General features: G+C 47.3%; 1 protein-coding gene across 3 annotated transcripts in view; it reads left to right on the top strand.

Moving 5' to 3' along the window:
• The first annotated feature begins 142 nt into the window (after positions 1 to 142).
• The window catches only part of BIN2 (bridging integrator 2), a 34,309-nt gene continuing 22,476 nt past the window's right edge, over positions 143 to 11,975 (top strand). For 2 of the 3 annotated variants that reach the window (XM_049625472.1, XM_049625471.1), the window contains exons 1-2: positions 143 to 296; positions 8,361 to 8,441. In XM_049625472.1, the coding sequence (XP_049481429.1) occupies positions 216 to 296; positions 8,361 to 8,441 (162 nt within the window). In that variant the 5' untranslated portion in view covers positions 143 to 215. The remainder of the gene's footprint in view (positions 297 to 8,360; positions 8,442 to 11,975) is intronic. The other variant, XM_049625473.1, reaches the window with a different exon arrangement.

Genomic DNA, 11,975 nt, shown 5'->3' with positions numbered 1-11,975 from the left:
CGCCTGAGCGGCGGGGGGCGGGGGGGCCCCCGGGCCTTCGATTCAGAGGTAGGGGGGGGGGGGGCTCTTGGAGAGCCCGTGGGGGTCTCGAGCGGCGTGGGGCGGGGCGGCCACGGCCACAGCCGGATGCGAGGCATGCTGGGAACCGCACTTCCTCCTTGGGGGCCTCCAGAAAACCACAGGTCGCTGGGCCCAGTCTACCCGGAGCCGGCAGGATGGCGGAGGGCAAGGCGGGTGGCGCCGCCGGCCTCTTCGCCAAGCAGGTGCAGAAGAAATTCAGCAGGGCCCAGGAGAAGGTATGTGGCCGGGTCGCACCACCTGCCCTTCCGGCCGGCCTGGCTCTGCGAGAGAGCGGTGTGCGGTGGGAGTGGGGGGTGGTGGGGGTGTCCGGGGGGCCTGGGCTGAACAGAAGGTCCCAGGCAGACGGGAATGGGAGTGGATTTTCCTTAAACTACAAAGAGTTGGTAGAGAACAGAAAAAAACTACCCGTTCTTGGGCAAGGGTAGGGAAGCAGAGGAGACCACAGTCTCCCTCGGGAACCCTAAGTAACGCTCAGGCGACCCAGGAAAGGTGGGAGAAAGGAACCAACGTTGGCAGACTTGTCCTAGCAATCCAGCCAGGGTGCTCTTTCACAGACGATGAAATTGAAGGTTGCAAGAGGGCATTCTCCCCAAAGTGAGGACAGCAATGACCAGCTGTGCTGCCAGCGGGGACCGTAACCTAACCCTGCCTGGCCTCTGGGCAGTGTTTAAGCTGATGTGAGCAGTAGCCCGTATCTGCTTTCTGTGCGTTGGAAAGTACACGGTCCAGGATGATGAAGGAGCATCTCTTTTTAGATTGGGTCCTTGGTTGGCTCTGGGTGGCCTTACTCCAGCATCAACATTGAGGTAGGCTGTCCACCTGTAACACTTCTCTACACATTATTATTTTTATTTATTTATTTATTTTGAGAGAGAGAAAAGATGAGCTGGGGAGGGGCAGAGGGGGAAGAAGAGAGAATCTGAAGCAGTGTCCACACCCAGCCCAGAGCCTGGAGCCTGAGGCAGGGCTCCATCCCAGACTCTGGGATCATGACCCGAACTGAAATCAAGAGTTGAGGCAGAACTGACTCAGCCACCAAGGCACTCCTCGACACATTTTAGTGACATTCTTGTTTCTTCCTTTTTTTTTTTTTTTTTAATGTTTATTTATTTTTGAGAGAGAGAGTGCAAGTGGGGAAGGGACAGAGATAGGAAACAGAGAATCCAAAGCAGGCTCCGCACTGACAACGCAGAGCCCGAGGTGGGGATTTGAACCCACAAACTGCGAGATCATGACCTGAGCCCAAGTTGGACGCTTAACTGACTGAGCCACCCAGGCGCCCCATGACATTCTTGTTTCCACCTGTCCAGGGTATGTCCTTCCCTTTTAACCTGAACCTCTGCTCTCCACGTAGCAACGCTCTGATAGATGGATCTCCTTTTTCTGCCTTTGAGGAAGCCGGGCTCATATGAAAGAGTGGAGGAAAAGGCAAGATTTTGTGTGGCTCGACTTCATTACTTCACCTTGCTCTGATTTCACCTTGATCACAATTTTAGCCTCTTCGAAGGCTGTCTCATTACAAATCTGATAGAGATCAGAGCCTGTGGGAAGGTCTGGTTAGAAGTGGTGTGGAAGAGAAGGAGCCACCAGCTACGTGACGGGTTGGAAAAAACAAGAAAACCCAGGAGACAAAAAAATTCATGGATAATAGTTTGGTTGTTTTTTTTTTAATTTTTTTTTAATGTTTATTTATTTTTGAGAGAGAGAGAGAAAGACAGAACACAAGCGGGGGAGGGGGGGGGGCAGAGAGAGAGGGAGACACAGAATCGGAAGCAGGCTCCAGGCTCTGAGCTGTCAGCACAGAGCCCGATGTGGGGCTCGAACCCACAAACCATGAGATCGTGACCTGAGCTGAAGCCGGACGCCCAACCGACCGAGCCACCCAGGCGCCCCGATAATAGTTATTTTTAAAAGACACAGCAGTTGACTTTACCTCACTGTTTCACCTTCTGTCCTCATCCAGCCTATCATCAACACTATGCCCTTGGGGATTTCTCTCCTTTTCTAAGCATGGACTCCAAAGCTTTAGATAAGTAATGTCCCTGCTCTGGGCTTCAGATTCTGCACGTGTAAAAATGAGAGTGGTGATGCTTAGTGACTTGGAAATTCAACGTGGTAAGGATGCCAAAGTGAGAACAGGAGAGGGTTCCTTGAACCTCAGAAGCAAATATTCCCCAAAGGGAGAACCAGCCACCCAGGTAACCTGTTCTTCCTGGTCTGAACCCTGAGAATGCAGAGAGAGGAGCTACCTCACCTCTGCCTTGGGGACCTTTCCAGGTTAAGGCAGAAAACGGGAGGATGCTCTGAACCTAGACATAAACACAAGGGCGGGCAGACATTGAACTTGGAACAGTACAGTTGACACCGTAGAGGCAGCGGCTGCTGCCTGGATAGAGTGGGAATGGCCTGGAATGTGAGGAGGAGCTCAGCCCAGCCTGCCAGAGTCCTTGAGTCTTGACACGTTATTGAAGGCAAAAGAGAGAGGGAGAGGGGCACCTGGGTGGCTCAGTCGGTTAAGCGGCCGACTTCGGCTCAGGTCATGATCTTACGGTCCGTGAGTTCGAGCCCCGCGTCGGGCTCTGTGCTGACAGCTCAGAGCCTGGAGCCTGTTTCAGATTCTGTGTCTCCCTCTCTCTGACCCTCCCCCATTCATGCTCTGTCTCCCTCTGTTTCAAAAATAAATAAACGTTTAAAAAAAAAAGTTTTTTTTTGAAAAAAAAAGAGAGAGAGGGAGAAAGTTACAGTCAAAAGAAAGGACTCCCTGGAACAATTTGTAGTTTTTGTATAAGCAGTTGGCTGTAATCTTCTAAGTAATACGTAGTAACCACCGTGTCAAATAGATGTGTCAGGTATCGAGTGCCGATTATGGTCGAGGCAGAGGACTTCAGGAAAGACACGATCTCTCTCTCTTTATGGAGCCAACGCTCTCGTGATAGGATCTCATTTCACCTTTGCTGCCCTTTGTGCATGTTATTAATATCCCAATTTTAGAAATGAAGAAGCGAGGCTCAAAAGAGATCGGCAAATGGCAGAACTGTCACTGAAACCCAGGTGTCCCGCCTTTGGATCCCAACCTCAGGCCCGCTCTCTCTACAAGCCTCCTGATAAACCACTGTGACATCTGTGCCTGCCCACTTCCTGCTGACCCTCTCTCTCAGGAGCAAAGCTGGGAGTAGAAACACCTTTTGCTCAGTCCCCCTCCTCTGAAAATCTAGGCGTGAAGGTCCAGTGACCGACACACACGAGGGAGATGAAGCGTTCTTCTTGTTTTATTTTCCAGTCTCCACCCAGACGCAACATGAGACTGAGTTGTGTCTTTACAGGAAGATGCGTCTTCACAGTTCAAATGAGTGCTTTCACCATCCACGATTGCTCTGTGGCAAATGGCTCGGAAGGGGCATTGTGTTACCCCTCCTTTGCTGGTCTTTTCCTCTACTGACTTTTACTCAACCGGTCTCCCAGAGGGTTCTGTCAACAATTCTTAACCGAGAAATTCCTTTGCCCGGGATACTGGGCTGGACCCAGGAAGGAATTTAGAGATGAATAAGAGGCACTCTCGCCTGCCAGAAGCTTACAGTCTAGTTAAAAAAAGAAAAAAAAAAAATTGGTGAAATGAGTCACCTGAGAGGTCTGCAGTCTGTGGGAATTCAGAGGAGAGAAAGACTGAGGAGAATTGAGCGAGGTTTTATAGCAGAGGCGGAATTTGAGGTAGGAATGATGGCCGATTAGTAGTTCCTCAGGCAAGTGGGGGGAATGGAACATTCTAGCTGAGGAAATGCCAGCATGAGCCAGGCAGGGAGTGTGGAAAACCATTGAGGCAGAGTAGTGAGAAATGCAGGTGAGCTGGAGTACAGGGATCGGTGGCAGAAAAGACGGGAGAGTAAATTTAGGACCACGCTAAGGAAAAGCCTACTTTAACGTATGTCCCGAAAATGAGGATTTCTCACAGAAACTGCAATATTGTTATCACACCTAAGAAAAAAATTTTAACAAAAATCTGTCATCTCTAATAGCCAGGCCCTATTCAAATGACCCCAATTGAGAGGGTTAACTAAAATATCATAAATGATTACGGGGAAGGGTCCTGGTAGGGACCTATAGCCACCAAACATCTGCAGTGAATTTTTTTGTAATCGCTTTTTCTCTTGTTCCTCTTCTTTCTCTCTAAACGCAGAATTCTTAGTGTAGAACTTTAGAGAACTGGCATTGGGTGCACTGTCATTAGGAAGTGAACCAAAGGTAGAATGTATTAATTCTTTCAGATGTTTGTTCAGCACTCTACATTCTCTGCCGTCAGAGAACTTTCGTTGCGGGAGAACATCTACAACACGGCGTAAGTGCCTGGATACGCAGCCCTGTTGCTTATGGCAACAAAGGACTTTGGGCCCAGGGCACTGGTTATGCTCTCAGGGCGATCACACTCATCTTTCAGTTTCACAGTTGAAGGTGGGAGTGTTCAGTTCACATACTCACACCCCTTCTAAGCCTTTTTGCCTTGAGCCTTTTGGGGGTTGGGGATATTGGGCATGCCACATTTACGCTAGCCGGGGGTTGACTACCCTTTCGGCCCCTTCCACCTAAGAACACCCCCCAGCCCCTACAGGCAAAGGAAGGGAGGAGTAGCAGGAAGGAAGTGAGAGCTGCAATTACCACTTAGACAAGGTGGTTTTGCAACTTTCTGTTGTCTGGGGTGGGGGGTGGGGGGCGGTGCAGGGAAAATGGCAGACCGGGTGTACCCAGGGTCAGGTGTTCAATGAGCTGGAGTCAGAGACACAGACAAACATATGGCTGAACTGAGAAGGAAATAGGCACTCATAGGGAAGGGAGTGCAATTGGACATAATGCTAATGGATTTGTATTGAGCACTCACCAAAGGGCAGCACTGAGAACGTATGTCATTTAATTCTCCGGACAACTCCAGGAGATGCTGTTGTGTAAACAGAGGCTCAAGAGACAGATAGGCTTATTTGCCTAAAGGCTTAGAGCCATAAATCGAAAGGCCAAGATGGGGCGTATATCTGTCAGACTCCAGAGCCCTTGATCGTAACCACTACAGAGAGAGCTCCAGAAGTTAGAGATGCTAACCACTGGGTTAAGAATGGGGACACGTGTGGGAATGCAAGCTGGTGCAGCCACTCTGGAAAACAGTATGGAGGTTCCTCAAAAAACTAAAAACAGAACTACCCTACGACCCAGCAATTGCACCACTAGGCATTTATCCAAGGGATACAGGTGTGCTCTTTCGAAGGTGCACGTGCACCCCAATGTTTATAGCAGCACTATCGACAATAGCCAAAGTATGGAAGGAAAGAGCCCAAATGCCCATCGATGGATGAATGGATAAAGATGTGGTATATATAGACAATGGAGTATTACTCAGCAATCAAAAAGAATGAAATCTGGCCATTTGCAACAATGTGGATGGAACTGGAGGGTATTCTGCTAAGTGAAATTAGTCAGAGAAAGACAAAAATCATATGACTTCACTCATATGAGGAATTCAAGAGACAAAACAGATGAACATAAGGGAAGGGAAACAAAAATAATATAAAAACAGGGAGGGGGACAAAACAGAAGAGACTCATAAATATGGAGAACAAACTGAGGGTTACTGGAGGGGTTGTGGGAGGGGGGATGGGCTAAATGGATAAGGGGCACTAAGGAATCTACTCCTGAAATCATTGTTGCACCATATGCTAACTAATTTGGATGTAAATTTTAAAAAATAAAAAATTTTAAAAAAAGAATGGGGACACATGGCAGGGTGGGGGCGCCTGGGTGGCTCAGTAGGTTAAGCGGCCAACTTCTGCTCAGTTCATGATCTCACGGCTCAAAGGCTCATGAGTTCAAGCCCCGCGTCGGGCTCTGTGCTGACAGCCCAGAGCCTGGAACCTGCTTCCAATTCTGTGTTTCCTTCTCTCTCTGCCCCTCCCCTGCTCATGCTCTGTCTGTCTCTCTCTCTCTCTCTCTCACACAAAAATAAATAAACATTAAAAAAAAAAAAAGAATGGGGACATATGGTCAGGGCACCTGGGTGGCTCAGTCAGTTGAGCCTCCAACTTTTGATTTTGGCTCAGGTCATGATCCCAGGGTAGTGGGATGGAGCCACACTCAGCGCAGAGCCTTTTTAAGATTCTCTCTCTGTCGCCCTCTGCCCCTCTCCCCAGCTTGCGTGTGCTCTCTCACTCTAAAAAAAAATGAAAGAATGGGGACACGTGGGCCCAAGTCTCTATGTAGAGCCTTCCTCACTCCCCAAGACCTGGGCACTCTTGCACGTGATTCAAAGCCCTTCACGATGAGACTCCAGTTTCCCTTTCTGGCTCCCTTACCCGCTACTCCCCATAACACACCCTAAACCAACCATGCTGAGTCACCTCACAAAGTGGTGTGAATGTGGGTGGGTATTTCCATGACTTTGTCCTCTTTCCACCCTCCCCCCTTATACTCTATTCCAGTCTAGCAAAATCTTAATTCAAGTCCCAGCCCATTGGTCGGTCCCCTCCCGTTGTCAGTCCCACTCTCCCTCCTGTTAGAAGTATTAAGTATCTCTTTGCTGGGTACTGAGAAATCTAGATGAGTAAGGCAAGTACCCAGTTCTCAAGGAGCCTACAGTTTAGAAGGAGACATAGCTAGATAAACCTAAATCATAAAATGGTAAGAGAGGGGCGCCTGGGTGGCTCAGTCGGTTAAGTGTCCGACTTCGGCTTAGGTCATGATCTCACAGACTGTGAGTTCAAGCCCCACGTCAGGCTCTGTGCTGACAGCTCAGAGCCTGGAGCCTGCTTTGGATTTTGTGTCTCCCTCTCTCTCTGCCCCTCCCCTGCTCATGCTCTGTCTCTCTCTGCCTCAAAAATAAATAAAAACGTTTAAAAAATTTTTAAAAAACGGTAATAGAAATGTATACAAGGTGTAGAAGTTGCGAACACTTAGAAGGGAGTGATTAACTTGATTAATGGGATAAAGCGGTTAAGTGTCATAAAGGATATAGAGTATGAATTGTTTTTTTTTAATTTTTTTAAAGTGTATGTATGTATGTATGTAAATAATTTCTAGGGGCGCCTGGGTAGCTCAGTCAGTTAAGCATCTGACTTCAGCTCAGGTCATGATCTCGCAGTTCGTGGGTTTGAGCCCCTCATTGGGCTCCATGCTGACAGCTCAGAGCCTGAAGCCTGCTTCCAATGCTGTGTCTCCCTCTCTCTTTCTACCTCTCCCCCACTCATGCTCTGTCTCTGTCTCCCCAAAATAAATAAATGTTCAAAAAAATTTTTTTAAATAATTTTTATAGCCAACGTGGGGCACAGACTCACAACCCCAAGATCAAGAGTAACTGAGACACGTATGGGCACTTCATGCAAATTTGTTGAGCAGGCAAGTGGAGAATCATTAGGTTTTAAGCAGATGCAGGAGAGCAACAGCAAGGGCCCAGAACACAGTTATGACCGCGAGACTAGAAAGCATGGGACGGTTTCCAGAGATGGACATATTGAGGGATTTGATGAAGGAGGTGAGGGAGAAGTAGTTGAGGGCAACTTCTGAGATTCTAACTTCGGCCCGGGGGCAGCGTGCCTCCTCCCAACATGAGGGCTACAGGTGGAAGATGCAGGGCTTTCTTGCTTGTGTACAGGTGAGTGTCCCCTGTGAGAAGAGGCACCGTATCTTTTTCATTTTCCTGTCCTTTATATTAGTGCTGAGACCAATATGGTGGTTGGCTCCCAGGAGAGAGGAGATAGCATTCATTTCGAGCTGGGTTCTAAATGCGTTGTGTCGGTCTTCTTCAGCGTTTTCCACAAGGGCTCTCCTAAGAGAACAGTCTCCTGCCTGCCTCTAACCTCATCTATCTAGAGGAATCTGGGGCTGTGGCTGGAAGACCATCTCTCAAGTGAAAAGTACCTTCAAGGCTCATATTTTATCGTTAGGGCTGCATATTTTACATTCTTATTAATCCTTGTTTTAATATAATACTTTACCCCAGCCCACCCCCGGAACCCCACTGTAAATAATAATGTCATTCCAGGCATGTATGCCATATTTATTCTGGGCTTTGTATATACACTCTCGCACACTGCCAGATACCCTCAGGCATACCCCAATTTGAGAAGAACCACCAAATACGATTTTTTTTTCCAACAGTGCACCCTATATTTTTTAAATTCCATTGGGCTGATACGAGTACAGCCCTTTAATTGCATCTGAGACTCTGAGAAGCTAGGGTCATAGGAGGCCAACAGATGAGAGGGACTTGACTCCACCTCACTGACCTTTCCAACTTATATTCCCAGGTTCTGCAGAAGTTGGGGAAGACTGTGGAAACCAAAGATGAACGGTTTGAACAAAGTGCCAACAACTTCCACCAGCAACAGGTAATCTGGAGGGTGGGGAGGGGGAGCTTGGAGGAAGAAGGGAGACCTGAGGGCCGGGTAGCAGAAGAACAGTAGGTTTGGACAAGCCAACAGGCATCCCTCCTACCCCACCCTCCCCCCGGGGTTGGGGGGCAAGGGCCACGGAGTAACTGCTGCTTCTTGTTTCTCTGGGAACCAGAGACGCTTCCTTTTCTTGTTCCCACCGACCCTGGGTTTTGGGAGACAGACAAGTGTTCTTTCCTCTTAGTGGTTCCCCCGGGGTACAGTGGCATCCCTAGGTCCTTGGACAAAGTTGGAACGAGCCCCTGCCACTTTAGTCTTTGGCTGACCACTTCCTCAGGGTGCCTCTCTCCCACCCTAGGCTCTCCCATCGTAGTAGCCCCCGATTTTCCTTGTTGCCTCTTTGGCCACTACATCTACCTCGCCGAAGCCCAGAATTCTAAATGATCCGTCCATCTTTTCACCTGTCATTCTCACCAGCAAACCTCCTATTGTCTCGGTTCCTTCTACCTTCACTGGCTGCTACGGGTAATTCTCTTACAGAAAATTTACATTGAGAAGTGGGCAATAGGTGTAGGCTTCCATGGGATATTTCACTTTTTTTTTTTTTAAGTTTATTTATTTATTTTGAGAGAAAGTAAGCACGAATGGGGTGGGGGCAGAAGAGAGGGAGAGAGAGAGGGGAATCTCAAGCAGGCTCCGCCCTGTCTGTGCAGAGCCTGATGCAGGGCTCAAACTCACCAATCATGAGATCGTGACGTGATCCAAAGTCAGACACTCAACCGACTGAGCACCACCCCCCCACCGCCACCCAGGTGCCTCAAGATATTTCACTTTCCATCTCCACGTGCCAGGCATTGTGCATGGTGCTTTACACACGTGTGATCTCACTTAATTCTTACATGAGCCCTGGAGATCGCAGTCCCCTCTTTGTAATAGAAGGGGGTTATTGACTCACGTGAATACCCAGTTGTAATGTGGTCCTAACACTTAACTGCTCAGAGTTCGGCCACATTTCACAGGTTAAGGGCACTGTCCCCAACAAGACTGCTTCACTTCGGACACCAGCTGCAGGCTCCAGAGCTCCCAGGACACCCACACTGCTGACCAATGCTACAAATTTTGGGGGGGTCCTACTAGCCACTCAGTTCCTGTAATCCACAAGAACAACCCACAGAACTCAGGACAGTGCTCTATTTACAATTACACTTTTATTATAAATGACACCCATCAGGACCAGGCAAGTGAAGAGGGACATGAGGTGAGGTCCAGGAGAATTCCAAACGAGAAGCTTCTGTGTTCTCAAGATGTGTCACCTTCCCAGCACGTTGATATAGGATTACCCAGTAGGGAGGCTCACCCAAGCATCAGGTGTCTAGAGTTTTTTGTTGTGATTTCGTTACATGGTGAATCATGGGCCACATGATTGAATTTAATCCGTAGCTCCCTTTTCCCTCCCTTCTGCTGGAGGTCAGGCTGATATCACCTGTCTCAAAGCCCCAGCCCTCTAATCACATGGTTCATCTTTCCAGCCTGACCAGCCACCATCCTGAGCCATTTGTTTATTATAAACTCACACGTGATTGAAGAGGCCCACCATGAAAAATGAACACACTCCCATCACTCAGGAATTCCCAAGGATTTAGAAGTTAACTTCCCAGGACTGGGACAAAGACCAGCCAAATTCATTCTTGCACAATATCAGTGCATCGAATTATATGGAAAGTAATTCTTTATGATGCTATTAAAGGGACACTAGCTATATCCTATAGAAGTTTTTTGTCTTATGTTCATTTTTGAGAGAGAGAGCATGAGCGGGGTAGAGGCAGAGAGAGAAGGGGACAGAGGATCTGCAGCGGGCTCTGCCCCAACGGCTGAGAGCCTGATGGGGGGCTCAAACTCGTGAACCATGAGATCATGACCTGAACCGAAGTTAGACACTTAACCAACTGAGCCACTTGGGCGCCCCTAGCTATAATCTAATTCAGCAGTTAATGGTATATCAGGATCATTTGGGAAATATTTTTAAATGCAAGGTCACCTGTAATAGGGCTTGGGATTCCGTAGTTAGTAAACTTGTTTTAATGGATGATTTCAAATATACACAAAGATAGGAAAACCTGTATGATTAATCCACATGTACCCATCACCCAGCTTTAATAATTAGTCAACTCATTTATGTCTCCACCCACTTTCCCCCATCCTTGATTACTATGAAGGGCAGTCTGCATATCATATCATTTTATCCATAAATATTTCATTATTAATCTCTAAATATAAGGACTCTTTATTTTTTTATTTTAATTTAATTTTTTTTAAGTTCATTTATTTTTTTGAGAGAGACAGCGTGAGTGGGGGAGGGGGAGGGGCAGGGGCAGAGGGAGGGAGAGAGAGAGAATCCCAAGCAAGCTCCTCACTGTCAGTGCAGAGCCTGATGTGGGGCTCAATCTCACAAAACTGTGAGATCATGACCTGAGCCGAAACCAAGAGTTGGATGCTTAGCCAACTGAACCACCCAGGCACCCCAGTTTTTTAAATTTTTTTTTAAGTTTATTTATTTATTTAGAAAGAGAGAGAGCTGGGGAGGGGCGGAGAGAGAAGGAGACAGAGAATCCCAAGCAGCCTCCATGCTGCTAACACAGAGCCCGACATGAGGCTCAAACCCACGAACAGTGAGATCATGATCTAAGTTGAAATCAAGAGTCAGAGGCTTAACTGACTAAGCCACTGAGGTGCCCCAAGATAAGGACTCTTTTAAAATATAACCACAAAGCCATTATCACGCCTAAAAATATTTTTCTATAAGATGTTTACTCATTACAACAAACCAGAAAGGACAAGAAAAACATGAATTAAAAAATCATGATTTTGCACCCTCCCATGCTACAACCACTGTTGTTTCATATCCTTACGGTCACTGTGCTATGTATGTGTATGGTAGCCAAGTAAATCCAGAATAAATAAATATAAGGTTCACAATAGTGAGATTATTCTGTTTGTAATGGTTTCATAACTTGCCCTTTTCAGTTAACAACGTAATACAAATATCTTTTCAGATATTTCAAGTTAATCACCCCACTAAAACATAAGATTAAGTGATACCTTTAAAAAACAAACAGCAATAATTTCATAATTCAAAATGTCCAATGTTCACTCCCCTATTTTTTTAATCCCCTGATTTGTTTAAAATTTTTTTTTAACGTTTATTTATTTTTGAGACAGAGAGAGAGCATGAACAGGGGAGGGGCAGAGAGAGAGGGAGACACAGAATCTGAAACAGGCTCCAGGCTCTGAGCTGTCAGCACAGAGCCTGACGCGGGGCTCGAACTCACTGGACCGCGGGATCATGACCTGAGCCGAAGTTGAACGCTTAACCGACCGAACCACCCAGGCGCCTCTCCCCTGATTTGTTTAAATCAGCAACTTGTGGACATGTTTAAATCCCTTAAAGTTAAATCTCTTCATCTGCAGGTTTCTAATCCCTCCCTTTTTGCGGTTTACTTGCTGACCCCGGGTTGTTTTCCTGAAGTTTCC

Source organism: Panthera uncia, chromosome B4, assembly GCF_023721935.1.
Source record: "Panthera uncia isolate 11264 chromosome B4, Puncia_PCG_1.0, whole genome shotgun sequence".
NCBI lineage: Eukaryota > Metazoa > Chordata > Mammalia > Carnivora > Felidae > Panthera > Panthera uncia.
This window is presented reverse-complemented; position numbering and strand designations above follow the sequence as displayed.